Source organism: Rousettus aegyptiacus, unplaced genomic scaffold, assembly GCF_014176215.1.
Source record: "Rousettus aegyptiacus isolate mRouAeg1 unplaced genomic scaffold, mRouAeg1.p scaffold_m13_p_3, whole genome shotgun sequence".
Taxonomy (NCBI): Eukaryota; Metazoa; Chordata; class Mammalia; order Chiroptera; family Pteropodidae; genus Rousettus; species Rousettus aegyptiacus.
In genome coordinates this window covers 63,668,323-63,694,737 of record NW_023416306.1, presented here as the reverse complement: position 1 = coordinate 63,694,737, position 26,415 = coordinate 63,668,323, and the positions used below count along the sequence as shown (strand labels likewise).

Sequence of the window (26,415 nt, the reverse complement as noted above, 5' to 3'; positions counted from 1 at the left end):
AGAGTAACAAATACTAATGGATAAAATCAGCAGGCAGAAGTTATCATATATTGTGAAATTTCTTTCTTTGCAGATAGTCCAAAAGAACTTAAACTAAAGAGAATGTGGTCAGAGGTAGTTTGCAGGCAAAAAGCCACTGATTACAATTTGAGCAAGATATAGATGATTTGATGAACTGTTCCTTAAATGCTGTGGACCAGTAAGCTGTTGTGGACCTATGGGATTATGGGGTATTAGAGTGTCTTTATACAGCAAATATTCTAGCACCTATTATGTGCCAAGATATTGAAGATGCACATATATCCAAGAGAGACAGCTGTAGTTCCTTCCCACATGAAACTTACATAAAGAATGTTGATTATAAACAAATAACAAATACACTCGGACTTACTTTGTTTTCCATTCTTGTGGAGTTTTGGGATACTGTATCTTAAAAAGTAGGCACCTTTTCTGAAAGGGTACATAAAATGGCAGGTAAAGTCAATTAAAGGGACTTAAAATCTTTTGAAATTAAGGTGTAAAAGACTTGTGGGCATGAAGACAGTAGACAGAGGATGACAGGGGGTAGAAAGCTGTTTTTGAATAAATCAAAAGGATTTACTTACTGGTAATAGGGTAAATTGTTTAGAAATGTGGCATCACTACCCCCAGAGATGGGAGAGACGTGAAAACAGGTCACAGAAATAGATGAATTTAGAGCCTTTAAGCTACATTATTTGATTTAGCCTAAATCCCTAGTTTAGGGACTCAGGCTCATTGAGGGCCACTGGGTCACCATAAGTAGCACTGTACTATATGTTTTACTGGTCTGTTTTGAAATTCATAAATATAGGGGTAAATGTTCTCTCTGCCCAGCAGCATGGCATTTCCCATTTGTTCAGAATTTCTCCAGCAATGAGTAAAACAGTTACTGGGCTTGCTTTAACTTCCATGTTTGTGGTATGCTCTTTACCGAGGAGCTACTCAGTTGAAGCAGTGTTTGCGTTTCTGAAGGGAGGTAACCAAGTTCACATATATGTTTGCAAAAATGTTTAATTTTATTTTCCTTTACCAGGTTTCTTATGCTCGCCCAAGTTCAGCTTCCATCAGAGATGCGAATTTGTACGTCAGTGGTCTTCCGAAAACAATGACCCAGAAAGAGTTAGAACAGCTGTTTTCACAATATGGACGCATTATTACTTCTCGTATTCTTGTTGACCAGGTCACTGGTAAGTAGGCAGCTGCCCTGGACAATCCCTTACACTTTCTGACTGGCGGATTGTGAAATATTCTGCCTTCCCATATAGCAGTCTTGCCTCTAGAACACATCAAAGGTGTATGTGGGCCAGAAAATGCAATTTTCTACTAGAATTGTTCATAAATATGCATGGATAAAAATAGATTGTGGCATATAGTGGGTGAGTTTGAGTCATTTCCCCCTGAAGGTACAGGTTCGAAGCCTGTTTCATGGCTTGTAATAAATTTACAGATGCTATAATCTTCATTTCCAAGCTGCTGCATGAAAAGAGCTCCCATCCTTCTTATAAAGTACTAATAAACAATTTTATTTTTGTAAAAAGCATAGTTTAATGCAGCAAGATGCAGCAAGTTCTCCAAAGGAGGATTACACTTCAGCCACTCTGGTAATTGCTGTGAAGACTGTTTTCCAGGTCCATGCTGTCTTGTATAGGCATGTGTAAAAGTTTGAAATTTTGAATGTTAAGCATTTATTTTATGCCTAATATAACTTTTATGTTAGCTGAAATGAGAAGACTAATATGTTTATTAAAACTTGTTTGTAAGGAGAGCTCTTTCTGCCAAAGCTTTTAAAGAAAAGCTGGCACTATAGATTTGCTTATAGATTTTAAAAATAAAGTACAAGTACATATTTCTATTACAAATGCAATACTTATTCTTTTAAAAACATTCGAAATAGAGATGGCAAGAAGGGAGGAAAATCACTTGTAGTGCAAATACTCAAGCAGCCACATTAAGATTTTGTGGGTTTTTAAAAAAGAAAATAGGTAGTTTTCCTCTTTGTGTTCCTTTCTTCTCTCCCCTCTTTCATTCTCCCTGTTCTTTTTCTCATATAATATCATTAGAGATACATTGTATACTATACTGCAGCATCAGATTTTTCTTTACAAGAGATGGATTAACCACAGAATAAAATCAGGCCAAGTTTTTAATTCAAGTGAAGATTAATTTAGTTGATCTGAATTTGATCAGAAGTAGCCCATGTTATGCACCTCTGTGCTGTTAATTAGTCTCATAGGAGCCTAAGCACCATACTTAAGAGTTCTGGATAGAGCAATATATCTATCATCATATATGTGCTAGGGAGAATGGTCTGTAGGTTTTGCTGTATGGAGAAAGTTTAGTCCAGTGAGGGTATATAAAAATATTGTCTTCTTAGCTGCATTTCATAATGCTCTTTATTCTATCACCATGTGTTTTATCACAGACTTACGGGGTTAGAAAGCCAGGCTTAGCAATCCAGATAAATTTCTTTAAATCAACAAAAATGCCTTTTTATTTTTATATCATTTATGCTTTTTAGTTCATTCATTTTTAATGAAGACTCTGAATTGTGAGTAAATTTCACCTGTGTTAAAGAAGGTCCTTGTCTGACCTTAAGTCCATCCTGAGTTCTTAGGCTCTCAAGGCAGACCTACGTCGTTACCTACTAGTTTAGTCAGTGGTTCTTAAGTGTGATCCTGCACCATCAGCATCCTCCTGGAACTGTGTTAGAAATGCACATTCTTGGCCCCACTCAGAAACCTAATGAATAAAACTCTGAGGGTGGGCATTTTACAAAGCCCTTTAGGTTATTCTGATACATGCTCAGGTTTGAGGTCTACTAGTTTAGATGACTCAGCTTGTGTAGAGGCCATTTCATTGGTAATCTGATACTTTCCTTGTAGAACAGTTCAGTCCTAGGGATTGTTATTTCTGAATAGGAGCTAGTAGATAACTAAAAGGATAAATTTGCTGTCATTTCATCTTTATACTCAACAGCTTTTCAAGGCAAAATTATTCACTTTACCTGAAATGAAAAATCCTGTAATTTTGTAACTCAGCCATCAGGTGGTAATAATGTGCAATGGATATTGCTTAAATAGGAAAGGTGAAGTGATAGGGCTGTCTGAGATAAGTGTCTGTGGAAAATTCCTTATCTATGTTAGAATACAATTCTAAGCCATTGAAGTCACACAGTATTAATCGTAAAGAAAGTAGACCTTTCTTTCTTTATAAAGTTCCTATAAATCATGGTGGTCTAGTGTATTTTCTCAGCCTATCTTCCTCAAAAACCTCTCATTATTTTCTTCATTGACATACTCTGAATCATCTAGACTTCTAGCTACTAGACCCAAGCTGGTACTGCTAGTACCAGTTTGCTTGCCAACTGTTTCCCTGCAACTGCTATCTCGTGATGGCCAGCTATGGCCACCCCCATTGGCCCATTTAAGCTAATTAAGTGGAGTGAGCTGGGTTTCCCGCTACCATTTCTCAAAAGCCGGACAGATATTTGGCCATCCCTCTGCTTGCCCATTCTTGTCTCTCAGAGTGAGGAGAACATGAGACAGGGAATGGCATTCCATAGTCAGAATAATTTTGCTAAAGCCAAAAAGCTCTGAGGCTCTACTTCTATTTTATTTTTAAATCTAGATCCTCTTTTACCTCTCTTTCTCCACATAACATTATTTCTGTAATAAAGTATAGTTAGTTAAAGCAGTGAAGAAGCTTTAGGGAATCAGAAAAGCTTCTTCAGACATTTTTCTTAAAGAATCCGTATCCTATATAATATAAAGCTGAATGTTATTATTTAAAAATTTAGCTGAAATAAATCTACCACGGTGCCTGTGTTTATAGCATTTTTTTAAAAAGCATTTTTAGCAAATGCCTGATTGTGTTCTCCTTGTTACAAGAAAGAGAGCCACTGTACCTGTCATTTCTGAGCTGTTTGTTCAGTAGCATGATTTGAAAAATGAAATTCAGGCATGCTGTTGACATTAAAGAGAATGTATGGGAGGAATAGAAGAAGTAGGAGAGGAAACATGGACATACTTGTAGCTATTGATAGACATGTAATGATGGGTATTCAAATTAAATAGGTGACTTCATGCATTAAAAAAACACAAAACTGTGATTCTAAACTGAATTGCTACTAGTTAAGGTAAAACTTTTCTCTTCCTCTGATTTTGTGGTAAATGTTAAACATGTGAAAACATGTTCTTAAGAAGGAAAAATTAATTTATCTTTTCTTCTTTTCCTCTTCTTTTTCCACTCTCTCTTCTAAATTTTTACCCAAATCTATCATAGGCATATCAAGGGGTGTAGGGTTTATTCGATTTGACAAGCGGATTGAGGCAGAAGAAGCTATCAAAGGCCTAAATGGCCAGAAACCTCCTGGTGCCACAGAGCCAATCACTGTAAAGTTTGCTAATAATCCAAGCCAAAAAACCAATCAGGCCATCCTTTCGCAGCTGTACCAGTCTCCAAACAGAAGGTATCCAGGACCATTAGCTCAGCAGGCACAGCGTTTTAGGTAAGTCTGGTCTGGATCTTGTGCCCAAACTACACTCAAAACTCTCAGGTTCATGGTCCAGAATTTTTATTAACAGAATCTCTGGTTTGCTATTGTTGTTGTTTTCTTCCTTTTGCTTATGGGCACAGAGAAAACCTACTTGGGGAATAGTGTCTTTTGCTAACACTGAAGACACGAACAAAAGGACTATAACCTACCGTAGCCAGTCTCAGTGGTGGTGCAATTTTTCCCCTTAGGGGACATTTGGCAGTGTATAGAGACATTTATGTTGGCATAACTTGGGTAGGATGTGCTACTGGCATCTAGTGGGTAGAGGCCAGGGATGCGACTAAACATCTTATAGTGTTCATATAGCCCCCAATAACAATAGCAGATTATCCAGCTACAAACATCAATAGTGTCAAGGTTGAGATACCCTGACCTACAGGATACTGGGTTCTTCTTAACTGTTTCCAGTGCTCAGTTTCCCCTTTTTAGTTTTTTTTTAGTAAAATTTTATTCTCTTTCAGTTTTTAGGTCAAGCTCTTTTCATTACTTTGGTTTATAATATGTTCACCATTAAAGATATATAACCTATTTGAATACATTAAATTTCTACAATGGGTCCCTCTCTTCTTTTTAAATTTTTATAGTGGTTGCAAACCTTCACTGTAAAGGGTCAGATAGTAAATATTTTAAACTTTGTGGACCATGGTCTTCATTGCATTATATGTATTTTTTTTTTTTAACAACTCTTAAAAATATAAAAACCATTCTCAGCTCCTGGGCCGTACAGACACAGATGGCAGTCTGGATTTGGCCTGTGGGTGGTAGTTGTCAGACCCCTGTGTAGTCCATGGAATGACCATGTATCTGTAGCGCAAAGACGTTCTATCTCATAGATAAATATAAATATTGCAAATTTTCAAGTTTTATTCTAATCTTGAGGTAGCAACCAAATGAAGAATCATTTTAAAAACACCCCTAATTTTCATGTGAGAGCAGTGACTTTATGATGTTAAACAGAACACAAAGCAAAGTCACTGGATTTTTATTTTCCAGAACATTTTTTGGCCTTATGGTGTTCTGCAGCCATAATGTCATCTAACCCCATGCTGTTTTGTTTTTTAAATCATTAGTGCATATCAATTTTCTTTCTTTCCTTGCTGGGGCGGAATATTTAATACCAAAGATAAATTCACAATTATAGCTTAATAAGGAATTATGTCTTTTCGAGCTCAAATCACATGCATCTTTTCATTGGGGTATTTAGAATGTTAAAAAAGAAAAAAAGTGGGGACAAAATCAGTCAAATATCTCCTAAAAAAAGATTCAACTGTGTCACTTGAAGTCTGAGAAAAAAATTTGCCATAAGCACCGTGTTTAGTTCCCACTTGGGGTGGTTTTTGCTCCGGGAGAAGAGGTAGTACTATCAAAAGGCTCCAGATGGAATTGGATGACTACCAGTTGATTGAACCTTGGGTTCACTGTGCTTTAACTTTGTAAGGTAAAAAAGCACTGACGGAAAGGAAACACTGCCTGACACCACCTCTGACTGGTGGATGGTAGTGGTGATTGAGCTGGAGGGAGAGTTGCATGGGGCTGCTTGATGCTTGCTGCCCTTGGGGAGAAAGAAATCTCACAGAGCCTTTTTTTTTTTAGCTCTGCTTTTAGGTTTCTTCTCTGGCAACTTAAGTGAATAATATGTAATATTTTTTTTTTGCAAATTTAGCACAGACAAGCTTAAAGGAATTTTAGAGGTGTTTCCTTGGCAGCTCATCCAGTTAATTTCAGAGCTCTTTGGGGCCTAAAAAATAATTTTGAGCTTAGAGGAAAGTTTTTTGAACTTGTCGATTTTAAAACTGTGGAAGTATAAAATGATGTTAGTAGAGAGCTATGTTAGTTTAAATTGTTACTTTTGGTGTTTTCTGATTTAAGCTCTAGTTTTTGTTTTATGATAGTATTAAATCTGTTCTTAGAATTAAGATTGAATTGTGAGGAAGATTGAGCAAAAGAACTGAAATGACAGAATTCCTGATTGTTGAAATGGCTAGGCATGTCAGTGACTCAAATATTAGGTTGTTGTCACTACTGTATCTGCTCTCACTTTTATCTAGCCTCCTCCCTGTGTGCTCTGCTTTTTATTTGCAGTTGGCTAAAACTTTATACAGGATGTTCTGATGGTTAAATTTAATAGCTTTTTAAATATCTTCTGCCCATTCCATTTTTATCTTTTAGTTCCATATGTTATTAACTTTGAAATTCTTTCTTTCCGTAACTCCTATAAATTTTTCTTTTTTTGTTGCGGGGGGGAGGATGGTGAACAGGGAATGAGTTGTCTGTTACAGAGGAAACTTGATTTCAGAAAATGGGGTAGGTTTTCATTGTTCTTTCAGATTTAACTCTTGTCTCTATCACTCTACTTCTCATTTCCTCCTATAATCTCTGTCCAGATAGTAAGTTATGTACTAGTATTTGAGCTCAGTGAAGATATTTCATCTAGACTGAATGTGAGAAGCAGTGGAGAGCCTTTATTTCTAGAGTTCAGGTTTAACCTGGTGTGTGTTTGGTTGCCTTCTTTTTAATACCTTTAAAAACTTAGCTGTCATTACCTTGATTCCCCCCCTTCCCCACTCTACTTCTGTTGAATTAAAACTGAATCTTCTTTCACCATATAAAGACTCTTGAATTAAGAACTTGCTTGTTTTGTTAGGATTTTGTTCTTCTCTAGGTCCAAATTGTTATATAAATATATTGTCCCTAATGTGTCCTAATGCTCTAAGCCTTGAGTTTGTCACCTTCCAGCAGACACTTAGAAAATTTCTCACTGTGCTTTTATGTTGTCATAATACCTTGGGAGTTGAGGGAGATTGGAAAATACAAGTTATTAAGTATTGTAATAACAAAGATATTAATATTAATGAAATGTACATCTTTTAAAGTAAAAAAATTAAAATCCATGTAATAAGGGTTCACTTTAAAAGTGGGCTGGTGAGATTTATGACACAGTTGACCCATACGAATAATTAGAAATAGAATTATTTTAACATCAGCACTGCTGATCTAATAACGCTTATTTAATTGACTACAATATTTAAAATAAAACCATTCTTATTTATTTGAATGGGTAGGGTAAATCAAGCCCTTAAGTATATTCTTGGGACATGGTATCTGAATTGAACTTTCAGCCAAATTTTTTCATCTCTTTTTGTGGAGCAGCTTTAATTTTATTGAATGTGATTTAGTCTAATGGCCTGTGTGCCTACTTCTGTAAGCCTTTATGCATTTTTAAAGGAACCATTTAAATCAGCACTTGAGTTGCATTTAAGGCATTTGCTGGTTGCACTATCACAGTTTCCTTTTGGAAGAAACTGGTATCAATTCTCCTGAATCATTTTTTTCTCTCTTAGAGGACAGATGATACCATCTAATTGGATAAGGGGGTAAGTTGATACTCTTGTTGTGGTTTAACTTCAAAGCAGAGCTTGGCACTTTGGAGTGGTTTTGAGAACCATTATTTTTACAGTTCAAAGTTTTGTTTTCTCACCCATTAAATCTCTCTTTATGTTTTTATTTCTGACTTGAATTTACATTTTCCAGTTTACTTACTTATGGGCCCTCCCATAGTCTGTCAGCTAAATTTCTTGGCAACTAGGCAGGTACCTTTTATACTCTACTTACAAATACCTAGCTTTGAAATGGGAATGCTCTACTTAATATATGGTTCCATTCAAAATTTCGCCTAGTTATACTCCGAGTTGTATTCCTAATGATAGGAAAATGTTTGTACACTTATCCATAGTATATATATTTTTTGTAAATTTTGTAAATAGCTATTACATTTATTAACTCATAAACCCTGATCAAACATAGAAGATAAAGATCGGGTAAAGATAAACTATATGAAATGTTTTGCTAATAATCATGCTGTCTGGCTTTATATTTTATTTACCCAATAGCTTAGTTGTTAATACTATACCTTTAAATAAGAGTCAGAATTATCTTAATAATTTTGAACTTCTTGTCTGACTTCATGTGAGATGTGTTGGATTATTTGTGTCTAACCTCATGATGAAGTTTGTGCTAGGAGTAGAAGAAATAATCAACTTTCCCTTTTCTTATTTTCTTGGGCTTCTCTTACTGGTTTATGATCTGTTGTTGATGATGATGGTGGTGGTGGTGGTGGTGATGATGATGATTTTTCAGGAATCTTTTTGAAGTTACTTCTCCTTTGGGGATTACTTTAAAGCTAGGTTTACCTATTAATCCTCCAAATCCACGTAATGTATTATTTGTAAAGTAGATAATGTCCAAGCTAAAGATCAGGTTGAGAGTGTTTCACTGTCCCTTTGAGGACTTCTCAGCCTTCCTTCAGGAAAGTATGTGATGCATAGAGAGCGAGTTGAGGGTACTGGGTGCAATGCATTGATTAAATATGAGTAAAGGAAACTTTGAAAAAACATTTAAAAATACATATTTAATAGACACTTTAATATTTACTTGCCACACTGCAATACCTTATCATGTATAATTCCTACCTCACCCCATAATTCATTCCAGAGACTATTAACTTGGTCTCCATTAAAAATTGGGTTCCATTTTTAAATGAACACACATAAAATTGAACTCTGGACAGCCCTAGCAAAGATGAACAATTCTGGAGAGTGAGCATGATCCTTGTGTCTGAGCTAACTGCCTAGTTTACAGTTTTCCAGCCGCTACAAGACTTGGGGTTCATGGTGTCCACATGAGGCACCCACTGCCTTCCCCCATGAGAAGTACTGAGAGAGCAGAGAGAACCGCTAGACCCAATTTCATGCAGGCAGGAGTTTTCAGCATCACCTAGGTCCTATTTCTTAAGTCTTATGCTCCATCTCCTCCCTGTACTCCTTGTTGATGGGGGAGGTGGGAGAGGAAAAAAAAGAGGAAGGGGGAGAAGTAGAGGCAGAGGAAGATAACTTGGCATAAGTTCCAAAGGACCAAATTTTTCCTAAAATGGGTACTGAGTGAAGAAATCAGTGAGGATCATGGTATCACTTATGATTTCATAGGTAGGACAAATATGAGACCCATTAAGAGGTCCTTAGAGATCCTAGTGTAAAAGTCCTGGGCCTCCTTCCTGGAAATTCCTGAGAAGGATGGTCGGGAATGAATTATTTCTCCCCCAATGCATGTGGGGAGTTTTGGTTTCCACCGTCTGGAAAATACTGAAAACTTGTGTCAGAGGTTCTATCTCTGTACATTTGGGTGGTGTCTAAGCTACTGGTGGCAGAGTGCCCCTACCTGTGCCCAATTAATGCACAGAGGTAATCTAACCCTATTTTGAGTAAGTTGATAAGGTCGCCTTTGCATCTAGATCTTTCAGCACTTTGGAAGGAGACCTCAATATACTATTCAGTTCTATAGGTATTCTATGCTACATGCATTCTATATTAATCATTTCAGCAATTGAATGAAATTTTCTGTATCAGATTACTTTATGATTGGTGATAAAATTTGTGTGCATCTGGTATTTGTGGCCTTTATTTTGGTGTATAAAGACATGACATCTTTGACTATACTCATCACTTCTGCAGAAAACAAAGCCCTCCCACCTGTGTATTCTTTCCACACGTGTGCTTTCTCCCCTACATGTGCAAACAGGCTCCTTGACCAGCCTTCCTGCTAGTTTTCATGCTGGGTTAAGCAGTTAAGGATAATGTTCATAACCTTATTGCTTTTATTCTGTCAACAGAGAGGCATTGTTAACCATGGTGATGCAGGCCTGTGCTCCATGCTTAGTAGCACAGTGAGGCTGAATGTGTTCCTGCTCCTGAGAGGGTAGTGGGACAGGCTGGACACAGACAGATGAGGATCTTTTGTCATTGTGACTTGTCATTTCCTTACACTTTGCATTACATCGGCTCTGTTCTTCCCATTTTTACAAAGCACACAAAATGCCTGGGGATAATTGAGAGCAGGAATGTGTAAGAATCATTTTCCAATTCTGAAAGATAAGAAAAAGATGTGGGGTTTTTTTTTTTTTTTTTGGCTTTTATAAAATTAGAAGGAGTTGTTTCCTCATGTCCGCTTTAGCTTCATTTGAGGCCACAGGTTAGATAACTAAGGTGGAAGCATTTTTCAAACTTTTTTTCATGAGTATTAAAAGAGAGAAAAAAATGTTTCAGTCACCCAGGGTCTTATTTGGAGAGTGTGGAACATCATGGCAGCTGAGGGTGGTTGTATGGGCAAGGTATGAAGTTATGCCCACCTCCTCTAAACACATGCAGTTAGTTGGTATGCATGCTGGCAGTTTGGCGCATCCCATTGGTCTTTGAAACTGATAAAGCAGGAAGGATCAAGTACTATAAAACCAATTTAATTTTTGAAATAGGAAAAGGTCTAGAGAGTTTGAAAGAGGACTCACCTACCTCAACTACTTTTAAAAAAATTTAAGAGAAGCTAAAGTTGGTTTGTTTCTTTCTACCTGGCTTCTTAGGCCATGAGTAGGGCTGCACTTCTAGTAGCATAGTCAAAATGAGCATCAAGCTCCGGGGTTGAGCTTCCTTCATGGCTCACTGGAGCAGTGAGTCTGTTATCATTCTTTCTCTGGCTCTCAGCTGTAAGCACACAGATGCGGGAGGTTTAGCTGAGGTTCTTTTAACTCTTAATAATACCACTCTGATTCTAAGACATCAAAGTCATTCCAAGTACAGAGGTTGAAGGAAAGTTTATGGAATTTTGTAAACTGCAGAGTTCGAATCTTGGCGCCACCATTTACTAGTGCTGAGGTCTTGGGCGAGTCACTTAATCTGAGTTCCTTAATATATGCAGGAACCAATAGAGTTATGAGAATTAAAAGAAATACAGTGTCTATGTAGGTGCATGTGGAGCCCATAGAACTTGTCCAGAAAAAAGTAAGAGCCCAAATGTTAACTATTCCAGAACCTCCAAATTTCTTCCCTGCAGGGTTTCCTTAGATGACCACCAGTATTTTCTCTGCATTGCTCTGACCCTTGTAGAGATAAACTGTATCCATTGGAAGAGCTAGTGTCTTGTGGCAGTGAGTACCCATTCTCTCAGGAATGTGAAAAGCCCCAATTTTTGAGACTTCACATACAATTAATATACAAATATCCCCTTGGAAGATGGCAATAAAAAGCCCAGCTTTCTTGAACATCAAGGGGAAAAATTAAAAACTGAAGTTTGCTAAATATGTGTTTTGCAGGTTGGACAATCTGCTCAATATGGCTTATGGAGTAAAGAGGTAATGATAGAGGCTCATGATACTCATAATCCTATCTCATAAGTGATTAGTTTCTTTGATTTTGGGAGCGACACCCTTCATAAGTTTGTTTTGAGTTTTCTTTTGCATGTACAACCTGGTGAGAAGCTGCATTTTGAAGCACAGTTGACTCAAGGAATACTTTTATATCACTGGATGCCACCTGATCTTTTACAACCCATTGTTTATTTTACGTTGCGTTGTGACATTATGGCATGTTTACATATGTGTTGCACCCCTCCCCCCAGTTCTGCTTAAATTCATAAGAGCGGTTCTAAACATGTGAATTTCTTTTTTTTTTTTTTTTTTTTGCTATTTTGGATAATATTTTTCAATACAGCATATAATGGCCGTTTCATAACTTATTAATACCTGGATAGTATAGCATGTCACTGCAGGCCAAACACAGACTTTGGCTGAAACATCTAATAGTTATATGTGTCTATTGGGGGAGGGGAGTTATTAAAATTCTTGAGATGGTAAAGGGAAAAGAAATAAGTCCATTGCTGTAACCAATCTCTGTTTCTCTCTCTCTTTGTGTGTGTGTGTGTGTGTGTGTGCGCGCGCGCGCGCGTGCGTGCATGTTCGTGTTCATGTTCCCTATTTTGTTTAGTAGGTTTTCTCCAATGACCATTGATGGAATGACCAGTTTGGCTGGAATTAATATCCCAGGGCACCCAGGAACAGGGTGGTGTATTTTTGTGTACAACCTGGCTCCTGACGCAGATGAGAGTATCCTGTGGCAAATGTTTGGGCCTTTTGGAGCTGTCACCAACGTGAAGGTCATCCGTGACTTTAACACCAATAAATGCAAAGGTTTTGGATTTGTGACTATGACAAACTATGATGAGGCCGCCATGGCAATAGCTAGCCTCAATGGATACCGTCTGGGAGACAGAGTACTGCAGGTGTCCTTTAAGACCAACAAAACGCACAAAGCCTAATGAGCTCTTGTCCTCAGTCCATTTATATATGAAAACTATACAACAAAGGCAAGTTAAGAGAAACTTTATACATTAGTAAATGTCTTTGTAAGTCAGTGTTGAGATGGGGATAAAACGACTACTTAGCATCCTAAGAAATATGTGAGATTTTTTATTGCTAGTATTTGAATTAAAACTTCTTAAATATCTTTTATGTTTGAATATGGACAAGAGGTACAGGGTTTTTACCTGTCACATTGCATTCTATTGCCTTCTTTGAAGAAGGTGGACCTTTTAAAGTGTTTCAGCTAAGGGAAGACATTTCTTTTCTTTTTACATAATTGCCTTGAACCTGTGAGTAAATGTTGAGGCTTTGTGTTGTAATTCTTCAGTTGGTTGTGTCTTCCCCCCTCCCTTTTTTTCTTTTTCTGATTAGCTTTGTGTTTCGTTTACATTTAAAGCATTGCTGTTATGTCTAAGAAAAGTATTTTGAAGTTTACATTTTTATTTATGAAGTTAAAAACAGTATTTATTTTATAATTATGATTTGGGTTGGGGAAGGGGGGGGCTACATTATAAACGCTTATTGTAAGAATACTGGAGAACTTTTCGTAAAGCAGTACCTTGCCAAAGAGATAAGAGCCTCTTTGATGTGGGTTTAAAAAAAGCATCTATTTTTATAAAAAAGAAAATTTGGAGAAACTTTTTACTGGTCCTGGAACAAATATTTTGACTTGAATACTTTGAGAAATCTCTTCATATGACACCTAGTGAGCTTTTAAAATTTACCAGGAAATTTGCAGCGGTTGGAAAATTTAGAAAGATTTATGATGTAGAAAATACTTTTGAGATCTTTGTATGAAAGGAATAGAATCAATGGGGGAAAACACTGCTGGTTTCGTTTTTGTAATCACCAGTGGAGCGTCTGATCATCCTGGTTATTATGTGATAGGTGGCTCACATTGATTTGTGATTTTGAAACAAATAAAAAAAAATTTACAAAAGAATATATAAGAGCAGGCAAGAAATTTAAATTACCAAGAGATGGGGGAAAAAATCTGTTCTTCCTAAAGAAATCCCTTCAGATAGAGCTCACGGTGTTTAGTGATGTACTTGCAGTATTGTTTGAAGAATTGTTTTGTCTTAAGGAAAAAAGATGTTGCACATGATTTGTACTGCAGCAAATCAGCAAAAGTGATCTGAGTTGGATATATTTGAAGGTATTTTGGAAGTTACGTTCAAGGCTAACACCTGAGCTTTGTGTAATGTAAATAAGACCTTGTGTTTATGAACCTTTCAGCTAATTTGATTTTTTTCCCCTTACATGCCAAGTGATGTTCAGGTTTTGAATGTTTTTGTATCAGTTTTTTCCTTTGTAAATGGCATTAACATTGTTACTTGAGGTCTTGCTTAATCACTTTTGTTGTCCTGAGGACTTGAATTTACAGTGCATCAGATTTGTTGCTAATTTTGTCTGTAGATAGTCTAGCTTCAGCTGTTTATGGTGATGGCTACATTTTCGTTTATAAATATGTTTGTGGTAAAAAAAAATGAGTATAACCATAGGTTTTGAACAAATTTCCTTACATTTTTCATACAAAAATCATAAATATCTGTATGCTATTGAAATTTAACTTTGTATGATGCTTAAACCACTATTTGGGGGAAATAATAAAATAAGTCTTTACCATGTATGAAAGAAATTTTAAAAATACAAAATATTTTCTGATTAGCATCTAGCTTATAATAAATTTTCAAAAAAGCTGAAGGCAAAAATGCCTTCATCAGGATGCACTGAGAACTATATAGTTACGTCCTGCTTTTTGTATAAACTGAGATGCTCACATGCTTCCCCTTAGAACAGGCAATGTGCTATGCATAACATAGTTGTACATTATCTTTGCAGTTGCGTTGAGTTTTATTTTTTATTATTTAAAATTGTAGTTATAAAATTTTTCAGTATAGTACAGTACATATACTGTGAGGCGCGTGCTAAAGTGAAAAAGCGAGTTTTCATGCTGACCCACTCAATGCTATTCAGAAATCAATTGGCTTAGCACTTTCTCATATCCTTAGGTGCATTTAGATTGTCAGAGTTAACCTGCGTTTAAAAAAAAAAAGACAAAAAGACAAAAAAACAAAAAAACAAGATACATGTATATACTTTAAAAAATTAAGGTTTCCCTCAGGGGAAAACAGCAGCTACATGCTTCTTTCCTATACTACTGTAGCAAACAAAGGCATTGATGAGAGGGCATGCAAATTGTGCTTCACTTTACAGTGTTTATCAGAGCACTTAATAAAATGTAAGGCTGGTATTTATTTGAAGTTGTACAGTATGACTTAATTCACATCTGTTGGAATAGAAAATATATTCTGTTGAGTATTTAAGAGGCTGTACATGTTTTCTTTTGTGTTTGGATTCTTTGTACTTTTTCATGTTCAGTACATCAATAAACAAAGTTGAAGGGAAAGAACAGTGTGGTGAGTAGGTCTTTATACACATCTTGGGGGCTCCTGTGCTCAGTCTAATGAACTGGCTCTCTTGAGCTTTATAAAGCAGAAAGCAGTGTTATCTAAAGTAAGAATTCCAAAGGCATGTTAACTGAAGTAGAATGTGCAAAAAAACTTTTTGAATGACACCTGATTAGTTAGCTTTCAAATATTACTTGATTAATAATTTTTATAGGAATATGTGCTTTCATTGGCTGGCATAAGTTTGGGGTAATTAGATGCTGACATTGTTCTGTAGCTCTCTAGTAACCATCTTTTCTTTTTTCTTTCAAGTGGGAGTTGTCCTCACACATTTACTTAAGCTAAAGAAAAACCCAGTATTAGGAAGGTAACTTATTCTGCTTCCACTGGCTAGATTTAATTCACCCATGGGATTAACTGTTGGTGTGTGAAATTTATATTTACTGCCCAAATGCTGGATTGTCAAGAAACTGTTCTCTAAAATCAGAAGCTCAATTTTCATCAGGTTAGGGTTGATGTGAGTAGCACATGTGTACAAATCATGAATTGTGCCAACCTCGTGTTTCACATATGTATTCAGTTCTTGTAACACATCTCTAAGAGATCTGTGGAGGAAGAAAAATATTTCTTACTGATCTTTTATGCAAACATTCTATTTCTTTAGAACTTCAAAAATTTAGTATATAAAATTGAAATACTTTTTTTTTTTTTTACAAAGTATAGTAGGCTTCTTTTAATTTAATTGTATCTGTCAGCTTCTCTTGCAAAAAAAAAAAAAACCGTTCTGAAAAGTAATTGTCCTGAATTCACAACTTAGTAGTCAAGGGTATAGATGAGTGACAAGATTCTTCTTCTTCCAACATGCAATTAATCTCAAATCTCCATGCTCCCTTTTTTATTATATGAATTTGATACTCTAATTTTGTGATGTTGGAATATCCTCCCCTCCCCTTTCTCCTCTTGCATGCTTATCATTATTTTGACTTGGTTGCATGTCAGCAGTTCTCTTATATTTGAGCAGATAGTGGAAAACTTCTAACTAAGTAAAGCAGGTTTGTGAAACTACTGGTGTAGTTTAGGAGAAATATTTTTGTCCTTAGAATCCTTTCTCATCTTAAGCTTGCAAGTCATCTAGGGCATCACAATTCATTTTTAGAGTAACCAACATAAATTTTTAATCTGAACATCATTTTACATTATTTTAATCTTATTTGAGGAAAAGTGTTAGCAATTTAACCCTCCTGTTATATTTTTATTTTTTAAATAGATTGCAAAGTCTTATCCCTTATAAGAGGATCAAAAAATGTAGTGCACACTTGTAACTCCCTGTTCAAAGGATTACCTAGAAATAAGAAAACGTTTATATTTTAACAATAAGTATGTTGAAATTTTAATATACTTCCAGAACAACATGCATATAGCTTTCATTAGATAGAAGATACCAAAACAAAAAAAAAAAAAAGGTAATGGTTTTAATCCTTTATGTCTATGTGACCATATTGGAACTTCAAACAGTGAATAAAACAGAAATATTGCTAACATCATAACAAAATTTAATTTAATTTTTTACACCTACAGCACCTGGCCTTCCTAGGTGGTCTCCCATCCAAGTACTAACCAGGCCTGACCATGCTTAGTTTCCGAGATCAGACGGGATCGGGTATGTTCAGGGTGGCATGGCCGGAGACTAATTTTTTTTCTTTCTTTTGAAGAACACTTTTAGTTTCAGTTATTGCAGCAAATGGCTCATTTTTCTCTGCTATCTTTTGTTTTCTTTCCCTGAAAATTCCCCAAACTGAGTTCAATTTCCTTCAATTTGGAGGAAATAAAACATCTACACCATTAATACAAACAGTCTGTTTGACATAGGGTCACTGAAATTAACCTTTCCAGAATTCTGGTTCGTAGAAATAGAAGAATATTTATTATTCACAGGTTTACTGTTATTCATTACTATGCTGTGCCTTGAGTCTGTAAGCAAGATGTGGCTCTTAATCTTCTTGGAAACTTTTACGTAAGAGGGAGGACAGACAAGCCACCAGGCCATGACTGCAGTCCTAAGTGCTGCGAGAATCCAGAAGCAGGCATTAAGCTAACTTGCGGTAGTTTTTGTAAACCCAGTTACAACTTGCAAAAATAAACCTGCTCTGCCTTTCTTACAGACTCTGCTTTTCCTTTTTTGGAATGATTATTAGCTCATTTGTGTAAATTTCAATCTGACATTGCTATCGTTTAGTGAATCTTTAAGATGCTCTTATATTTTAAGATGTCCAAATCCTTCCACTGTCTCTCTGCATAGTTGGGTTGATGGAGGGACTTGGATGTTCTTGCTCTCTCTAAACATAAAATATGTGGAGTGACAATTTGCAAATCACTAATATGGTAAAATGCCCAGAATTTTAAAGGTTTGCTGACTGGCTTTATTCTACTCTGAATAAAAGTCTTAGGGTCTCAAACTCAATGTTAACATTACTTTTAGTTTTAATAACTAAAGATGTAGGTCAAGATGTAGTAGTTGATACTAATCCCCCAAAATACTCATGGATGTTACAATTTCAGATACCTTATAGCAACCAAGCATGTACCCCTGCTAGGTACAGTCTGAAAAGGACAGACATAAATGCAAGAGACAGTTGCCTCTGTTCACTTGCAGCTGGTCTTGTACTCCAGATTTGTCCACACTCACAAGTAATACACAGTACCAAGAAAGTCAAGAGATATGCACAAAGTATATTAAAAAGAAAATGAGTGAGCGGCTCGTGTGTGTGCGTGTGTGTGTTGGTGGAGAGGGTAATTAGGGGGTGGGAATTGGAAGCCACACAGAAGTGGTAGCAATTGAATTGGGTTATTAAGAGTAGGTGAGATTGAAGAGATTGGGGAGGGAATCCAAAAGAGAATACTTAACAAAGACATATTAGGTAGGGTAACCCTTGTCAACATGGGTCAGCATTCGGTGTAGACCTGGGTTCATTAAACATTTTTGTGCCTGTGACTGGTCAAATCTTAGATTTGTCAGAAATCCAAGCTCATGACGAAATATGAAGTATCTAAACATCAAAACTTTGTTTCTTCTTCCCTTGCCCATTTCTACCATAACACTAAAACTATTTGCTATGGTAGATTACGTGTGATTTTTGGAGTCATGTAGAACTTGCTAGGAAGGACGTTGTCTTATTTTTAAGGAGACATTTATTGGGAGCAGTTGTTCAGGATATGCAAAAAGCCCAAGAGCAGAATCTCTCCAGTAATAGCATATCAGACCAGTCTATTTCTCAAAGTATATACCTTTAAAACTCAATGATTTAAGATGATAAACTGATCCTGTTTTTAGTTTTTGTACCATTTCTAATGCCACAGTATTTGGTTCACTCTTATGTTTTGATATGGATTTTATTTTTTTCTTATCCTTATCACTCAAGTCACACCTTCATAGAAGGTGAAGGGAAAATTATAAAGTCCAAATGTTTTTTGGATATTTCTAAGATGAGGTTTTGGTTTTACAGTTCTTTTTCCTTTTGTTGTTTTGAAAGCTACACAAAGGTTAATAGCCATCTCTTCCCTTTCAATGAAGAACCATAGGAAAGAAAGGCAGCTCATTTATAGAGCTAGTTGCTTTGTTTATTCTAAGGGCTCCTTGACTTACAGGTTGTTGGTAGCCATATGCTCTCTCTAACTCTTGATTCTCGTTGTGCACTCCTTTGGAGAATCGTCTTTGTACAGTTTCAGAAGCCACCAGCCCCACTGTGGACCTCCTTGCAGACAAAATGAAACTGGGAGCCACTTCAAGGTGACCCACCCTTGGGAAAGAAGCACACTGTTGGCAAGGTAGCTTTATTCTTTGCATTGTATTGCAGTTGTGACAAAGGTGCAGCAGTTTCGAGGAGAATGGGGAAGGGAGGTTATGACCCATAAATGCAGGTGAGTAAGCATTGAAAAGATTCAGAGCTGTTATTTCTTGGACCTTGAAGGGAAAATGGCCAATCGGGAAGTACCGTTTAGCACCCTGGTGAAAGTAAACCCCCATATATTTACAGGCATGTTATAGATCTTTTCCCTTCTCAAAAACTAGGTTTTGTGAAGTTATAAGTAGTAATAATTACAAGAAATAATGCAGCTTTTCACACCAAAAGAAATCCCTGAATTACTGTCAAAAAAGGATAAATAGCTATTACTATAAATGTTGAAGCAGAGCTTGCATTTTTACTGTATTATTTAAATATTTAGCACATTTTCATCTCTTGAGAATGATTGCTACTGTGTGTTCCCTGTATGTACCCAAGTATATATTCAAATTCTGGTTTTCAGTAGTTACTCTTAGAGCAGTATCTGTTTTACACCCATACATTGCATAAAGAAAGCCTCTTTACTTTTTCAAATAAATTGTTGGTCCAGTTTTCTGTTTTAAAATTAAATGGCCCGAGTACCGGATGATAAGGCAAACATTGTCTTTACTGAATGAAGGGTGGTAAGAACTTTATATAAATGTTTATCTGAAACTTACCCTAAGTAAATATGATTTATTTTTTGGTGTATTGGTAGTATTCTTAAAAAGTTGTGCTTTTCAGACTTTGTTTTACATCATGGGCTATGGTCCTGAGGAGATCGATATCTCAACACACCTGTTAACCCTTCTATGATTTGATAGCACACCATGGCTCACAGATTGGGAAGCTCTGTTTTAAATACTTTTTAAAAATTTCCCTTCTGGTAATTCTTTCACAGAATGTACATTGAGCACCTGCTCTATACCAGTTGCTGTGTTATCTTTCAGGGATGAAAATTTAATTTCTGTCTATTTTTACTCTGGTTTTGAGCAGGAAGACACCCCCGGGTGTCTTCTTGTTCTGCACCTTAGTTTGCAGATGTTAGTCACACCCAGAGAAGTTAAGATTCTCAAGATTCTTTTGCTAATGTTGAGACCTGGCATTTGAACCCAGTTCTCCTACTTCTTGGAAGCCCTTTGCTGTCGTTAATGAACTAAAATCTACAATAAGTTAACTTTTATAAACTGTGTCTTTTCATGGGATCTGATTTCTTGAATCCTGCAGGGTATGTAAGGCATCTAGAAATCGAATTGAATTAAGTCCATGGAGTATTTTATTTGTTGCATTGAATATAATTTAGATCCTTTTGGATAATTTCAATCAATAATAATATAGCCACTGTAGAGTATTTATAAAGTACAAAAAATACAAGTCAAAAGTTAGTCCTCTCTTGAAAAAGATACCTCTTTTCTCTTAAACCTTTTGTTTTAAGTTGTAATTATTATCTAATTTTATAAAGATTAAACATTCAAGTTTGTGGGTTTTTTTACTTCATAAGGATATTTCCTTATTTCCTCTTTGATTTTGTTCCATGAGTATATGGACAAAATTTTTTTTAACAGACATAAAATAATGCATTTCTGATTTTGTTTTAGGACCTGGTGCATGAAAACTGTTGTCTGGCTTTGTTTTGTTTTGTTTGTTTTTGTATTGATTAATGCTGACATTTTGTCTGGGAGTTCTGAAAATCAGGAATCCTACATGGTTTCCCATTACAACTCCATTTCTCCAGGCTTTTATAAAGGCTGAAGACAAATTGAAGTCCAGAACCTAGGGGCGATGTCTGCAAAGCTTAGTTTGGGAGGGTGCCTCAGTGTTTACTTGCCACTGTTTAAGGGAAGTAATTTGGTTGCAAGCTTCAACTAAGGAACAGGAGCCTAAATGGGGAGAGAAGTATGAAGCCACATATTCTCCTTGTGGAGAGAGAACACATAGGTGTCCCAGAGTCCTGACAAATCAACTGCTTCTCTCTCTTTCCTTAGCAAAAGGAAATGCTCTCTTTCGGAGTAGGGACTAAGAGAAGGCGATGACGAACCCAATTGTGGGTGAGTAATTTTTCTCTCTTCCTTGGGTCTTTGATTGCAGTGATCTTCTGTCTTGCAAGGGCCTGGTTTAAACACTGGCTCCTTATTGCATGTGTGCAGAGAAGTAGCTGATGGTAGAAGAGCCCTTTTTAAAGGATTGAGGAGGCTGAAAGACACTCGTTAGAGAGTGCACCTGGATTCTGCCATGACATCACAGGCGGACCATAAATGGCTCTCCAGAAAGCACGACAGCCTTTTTTTCACCCCTTTCTTAACAATAAGACGTAGATTGGGCTTGTTCTCTATTCAAGCTTCCTTATGAGTAAATGTCTATTTTTACGGTAGAGCTGCACTTTAAAAATAGCTCCAATCAGTGTGACTCTTTTCCCCCATATGTTAAAAAGTTATACATGAGTTAAAATATCTCAGATTGCTTAAATTCTTCCAGACACAAGGCACTGTCCTTTTTCCTTTTTCGTGGGGGTGGGGTGGATAGGGGGTAGCAGAATGGGGCAGAAAGGATTAAGTATAAGATAAAGACTTACTTTTTGGCCTTGTCAACCCTGTGTATGTACTTTGAGACTTCTTTACCAGTAGCAAGGCTTTTAAACCAAGATTTGAGATATCTGACTGTTAAAAAATTCATTAATATTTGGCGGGTACAGTCTTCTTCCTGGAGCGATTGTTTATTTTTGTTGCTGAGAGCAATTAGCTAGAACAGTCACAGTTGCAGCTGTTAGATACTATAAGCTCCAGCGGAGATCACAAAAGGCCTTATGCACATTTAGAGTCTGTATTTGGATTGTTTTTAATGGGTGATTCTTCTGGAGTCTACTGTGTTAGCAGATTCGATTGGGAGATTCAGAGCCAAATCAAATGTACGGTGGGATCATCAGCATGCTGTGCTGATCAGCGTCCGTTAAACACCTTGCTTCCTGGAAGCCAGGACAGCTATGGCTGCTGTGTGCAGAAAGAACCTGTATCATTCTTTTCCTTCTGAGTATTCGTTGTGCAAACCTGGATATGGCTCATCCCAAAATACTATCCTGTTTTTCGCAGGAATTTGTCCTTTTTGTGTTTACTCCTAGTTGGTTACTCTTGACTTGTTGAGGCTTCTGTGGGATAATCTGCATAAGCAAGTGTGAGATTCAAGAGGTAGTCTGGTGTCTATTGACTTATTTATATCTTTAGGAAAGAGTGGTTTCTTAGAGAATCTTGGATCCAATTTAATGCCCGACACTTCAGAAACAGCCCAAATGATGAGGTTGTTTTACTTTTTTTAATAGTATCTGCACTTTTGCTTTTGGATACATAGTTTTGATTGAAACATACACATGTGTTGTACAAAATTAAGAAGCATACTGCTTTAGAAATCAAAATATGCTTTTATTGGGACCTCACTTGGACCTCACTATAACCTGAGACAGGGAATTCTCTCTCGTCCCCATTTTGCCGAAGAGTAGATAGTAGCTAGATAGCCAGCCACCTCCTTGCTTTACTGTACTGTAGCCATTTACTTAGGTAAATAAGAAAATACAGATTTTGTGTACTTTACTGCTAGTGTATTGCGCTTAAGTAGGCTGATGGACTCAGTTTAAAGGGTGCTAAAGATTGCTCTAATGCACCAGACTCGTTTAGAGTGGCTTCTCTGTAGAGTAAAATGAGGATATGTTACTTCATCTATATTCGGCGAAATAATTTGGGAATCTTGGAAGGCTTTGGTAATCTTATTACAAGTGGGAATCTGAAATTATAATGAAAATTTATTTCCTGTTAGCTAGCATAAATTAATTAGAAGTCATTATATTTTGATGAGATTTAGATACTTATAGGAAGATATATTTAGAGCAGCCTTTCAAATGGCAATTGATTGACCAGATGGCAGTCTGTCTGATCAGTTTAGATCGATTACTTAGGTGGGGTAGTTCTTCTTTAATTACAATGCCTTCCAATAAAAGTTTTCATATATTTGGAGAAGTATGAACACTGGTGAATTAAAAATGAATTTGGTAATTTTAATAATAATTTTCTGTAAATATTTTATTTTTCTTTGGATGACTTTTAAGTGATACAATGAGTCTATTAAAGTATCATGCTTTGAATTGAACACCAAAAAAATTTTAGTAAATGTAAGACTTTGTTTTTTCTTCCCCTCTGAAGATGAAGTAATCGTATTAATAATGAATTGTTGATGACTTTCATATTTTTTCAAACTCTGCAAGAACTACCACAAACATTAGAATTGAAGTAAGTCTATTAGATAGTTTTTTAATACTCAAACTTGATCATAAATACATTTGAAAGCAATTTGGTAGAATAGTGTTAGATAAATTAGTTAGGGACTCCACAGAGTTTCAGGTAAATGAGATGAGAAAGGTGTGGAGACATGGATAGATGGGTTGGCCAGAATATCTGAACAGAGGAGTGAGGGCACTTCAGTGTGATGCTCTCCCTTCCATCACAAGAAACGGAGGCCCAGGGTGAGGAGTGCTAATCAGTCAGTGGAAACCCCATTAAGGAGACTTCTGAATGGAATTTTAGATAGTGATCCTGAGATTTTGAAGACTAGGTAGCTATATTGGCCTCAAAATAAAGGATCAGATCTGAGCCGAATCACTTCTAAAGCAGATATTGCAACATTTATAAAATGTTTTGTCTTCCACAATGGTTCACAAACTTAGGTGTGCATGATACTACTCACTTTTGAAGCTTATTAATATAAGATGCTTAAGGCTCAACCCTAGATTCTGGTTCATTGGTTCTAGGGTGAGTCCCAGACAGGCTCCTTAATAGAGGGAGGCTTTTCAGCCAAGATAAAGACATAGTGGTCTAGTGGATAGAATGAGCTGAGAGAGTATAGGAATATGAGATGTTCCTACTCTGTCTGCTTTCTCTTCCTTTTCTGTTCTCTTCAGGTTCCGGGAAGTCTATGGTTATCTATTCCCATCTTAGTTTTCACCCAGAAAACTTAGATTTGTCTGCATATTTTGGGTCAGTAACATGTTAAACAGTTTGTGTGCAGTATATCAATTTTAACATCATGAGAGAGAGATTCTAATAATCCCTGTTTTGTAGAGGAATAAAATGAGACTTAAAGAGGTTAAGAAACTTTCCAAGGACCATAGACATTAAATTGTAGAGTTGGGGCTTAGTTCACTATTCTGACTTTGGAGCCTGCAGTCTTCATGACAAAATATACTGTATTGATTAGCAGTGGTCAGCCATGTTGGAAATATTTGCTCTTACCTTAAAATGAGGTGGTTTGGTTTACTGTTTCAAATAACATCTCGTAAGGAAAAGAGTACAGCTGGCATTTTTTGTTTGTTTTTGTGAAGCCTGTAATATATAGATATATTAGTTTGTGTTTTAACTCATCCTAGACGGGAGATTTTTTAGGGTAGGATCTTTCTGTGATGCAGCTTGGTGCTTCTTTCCATCTATGTCTACCATAGTGCCTTATTCATCGTAACTGCTCGAAATAGTTGTGAAACATATACAAGGAAAGAATGAAGTTTGAGGAGCTGCTGCTTACTCAGAATTAGGGTTGGTATGGGACCTAGTTTATTCTTAAATTTATTTCCTCTATCTGGTAATTAATGCTCTAAGTATATCTGTGTTTCTTAAGCATTTCAGGTTTGCTTGCTCGTTTTGAGGATGAGTCAGAGTTGAAAATAATACCTAAATTGTAAATTGATGACTCTGGAAAAAGGATGGAAAAGGAATTACTGTGCTCCAGGAGAAAGTGCAAAGCGACACAGCAGGAGTTTTGCTGCACATTCTGTTTTAATTCCCCTTGGATAAGCTCTTCTAAGTGTGAATATTAGGGATATGAACAGTTGACTTTTTTTTCTCTTGAACAGTGCATAAGCTGGTTGTATGTCTGAATAGTATATGAGGCAGAAATGTAAAGAGAAGTCGAAATGTCTTTGGTTCAATATCTCAGGGGTCCAGGTGACCCAGTATTTAGTGTACATTTATTAACACGAGATTTCACAGCTTTTCCCGTTTTTATGGATCTATTATGGTGTTAATAGCCAGAAAACTAACGTGGCCTCTTTGAATTTACACTACGTAATAGAATATTCTCTGTTAGAGTTTGCAGCTTGACTAATGTGATTTCTTAACCAAATCCACGTCCTAATACAGTCATACAAGAATATCAGGATGTTACATAATAGTGTCTTAGTTCAGGCTGCTGCAACAGAATACTATAGACTGGTAGGCTTATAAACAACAGAAATTTATCTCATAGTTATGGAGATCTGAGGTCACAGGGCCAGCATGGTGGGGTTCTGTTGAGGGTCCCCTTCCAGGTTGCAGGCTGCCAGCTTCTCATTTTGAGCTCAGGTCATGAAACAATGGCAAGCCAGCTCTCTGGCCTCTTTGCATAAAGACACTAATCCCATTTGTGAGTATCCACCTTCCTGATCTAATTACCTCCCACCCAAAGGCTCCACCTCCAGTTACCATCACTTTGGGGATTAGATTTCAACATGTTAATTTCAGGGAGGTGGGGGATAAGCAGGGAGCACAAACACTCCATGACAATGTGTGGAGGTCTAGGGTGTATTTGGGCAGATAGCTCTCTAACTCACTATTAGAGTCATCATATAAAACTGTCTTGTCATAACAGCTTTCTTCTAGTGAATGTGAACCACGTCACGAGGCTGGGCATTTCACATGGATTATTACAGATACGCGTGACAATTCTGAATAGTACATAACACCCCTATTTTGCAGATAGTAAAACCTGAGGCTTGGGGAGACAATAAGCCGTTATAGAATAAAAATATTTCGCTTTCTTCATCACTGCTAAATAAAATGTAAAGGAGAGTTCTCCATCTCCAGGTAGGTAAATGATAAACGATGCCCAGCCATCCCCCCTTCTCATTTTCACCTTCTGTGGTTTCAGTTACCTATGGTCAATTGTGGGTCAAAAAATATTAAATGGAAAATTCCAGGAATAACCAATTTGTAAGTTTTAAATTGTCACTGTTCTATGTAGCATGGTGAAAGCTCACACCATCCCACCCAGGATGTGAATCATCTCTTTGTCCAATGTTTCCACACCATAGATGCTCCCTGCCCATTAATCACTTAGTAGCATCTTGGTTATCAGATCAGCTGTCCTGGTTTGGCTGTGCTTGTGTTTAACCCTTATTTTACTTAATGGCCCTGAAGCAAAGAGTAGTGATACTAGCAATTTGGATATGCCTAAAAGTGCTTCCTTGAGATGAAAAGGTGAGTATAGCACAATGAGTTATTTTGAAAAAGAGAGCCCAAACTCACATAGCTTGTATTACGGTATATTATTATAATTGTCTTATTTGTTATTGTTAATCTCTTACTGTGCCTGATTTGTAAGTTAAACTTAATCATAGGTATGTATGTATAGAAA

General features: G+C 36.6%; 1 protein-coding gene and 1 pseudogene across 26 annotated transcripts in view; one reads left to right on the top strand and one right to left on the bottom strand.

Moving 5' to 3' along the window:
• ELAVL2 (ELAV like RNA binding protein 2) overlaps positions 1 to 15,168 on the top strand; it is a 150,780-nt gene extending 135,612 nt beyond the window's left edge. For 9 of the 26 annotated variants that reach the window (XM_016155708.2, XM_036239012.1, XM_016155710.2 and 6 more), the window contains 4 exons: positions 1,055 to 1,208; positions 4,303 to 4,528; positions 11,715 to 11,753; positions 12,385 to 14,832. In XM_016155708.2, the coding sequence (XP_016011194.2) occupies positions 1,055 to 1,208; positions 4,303 to 4,528; positions 11,715 to 11,753; positions 12,385 to 12,715 (750 nt within the window). In that variant the 3' untranslated portion in view covers positions 12,716 to 14,832. Of the gene's footprint in view, positions 1 to 1,054; positions 1,209 to 4,302; positions 4,529 to 11,714; positions 11,754 to 12,384 lie in introns of all 26 variants that reach the window. The other 17 variants (XM_036239017.1, XM_036239014.1, XM_036239011.1 and 14 more) reach the window with 3 other exon arrangements.
• Positions 15,169 to 16,738: 1,570 nt separating this feature from the next.
• LOC118600904 lies at positions 16,739 to 16,857 on the bottom strand (annotated as a pseudogene).
• Positions 16,858 to 26,415: the final 9,558 nt, after the last annotated feature.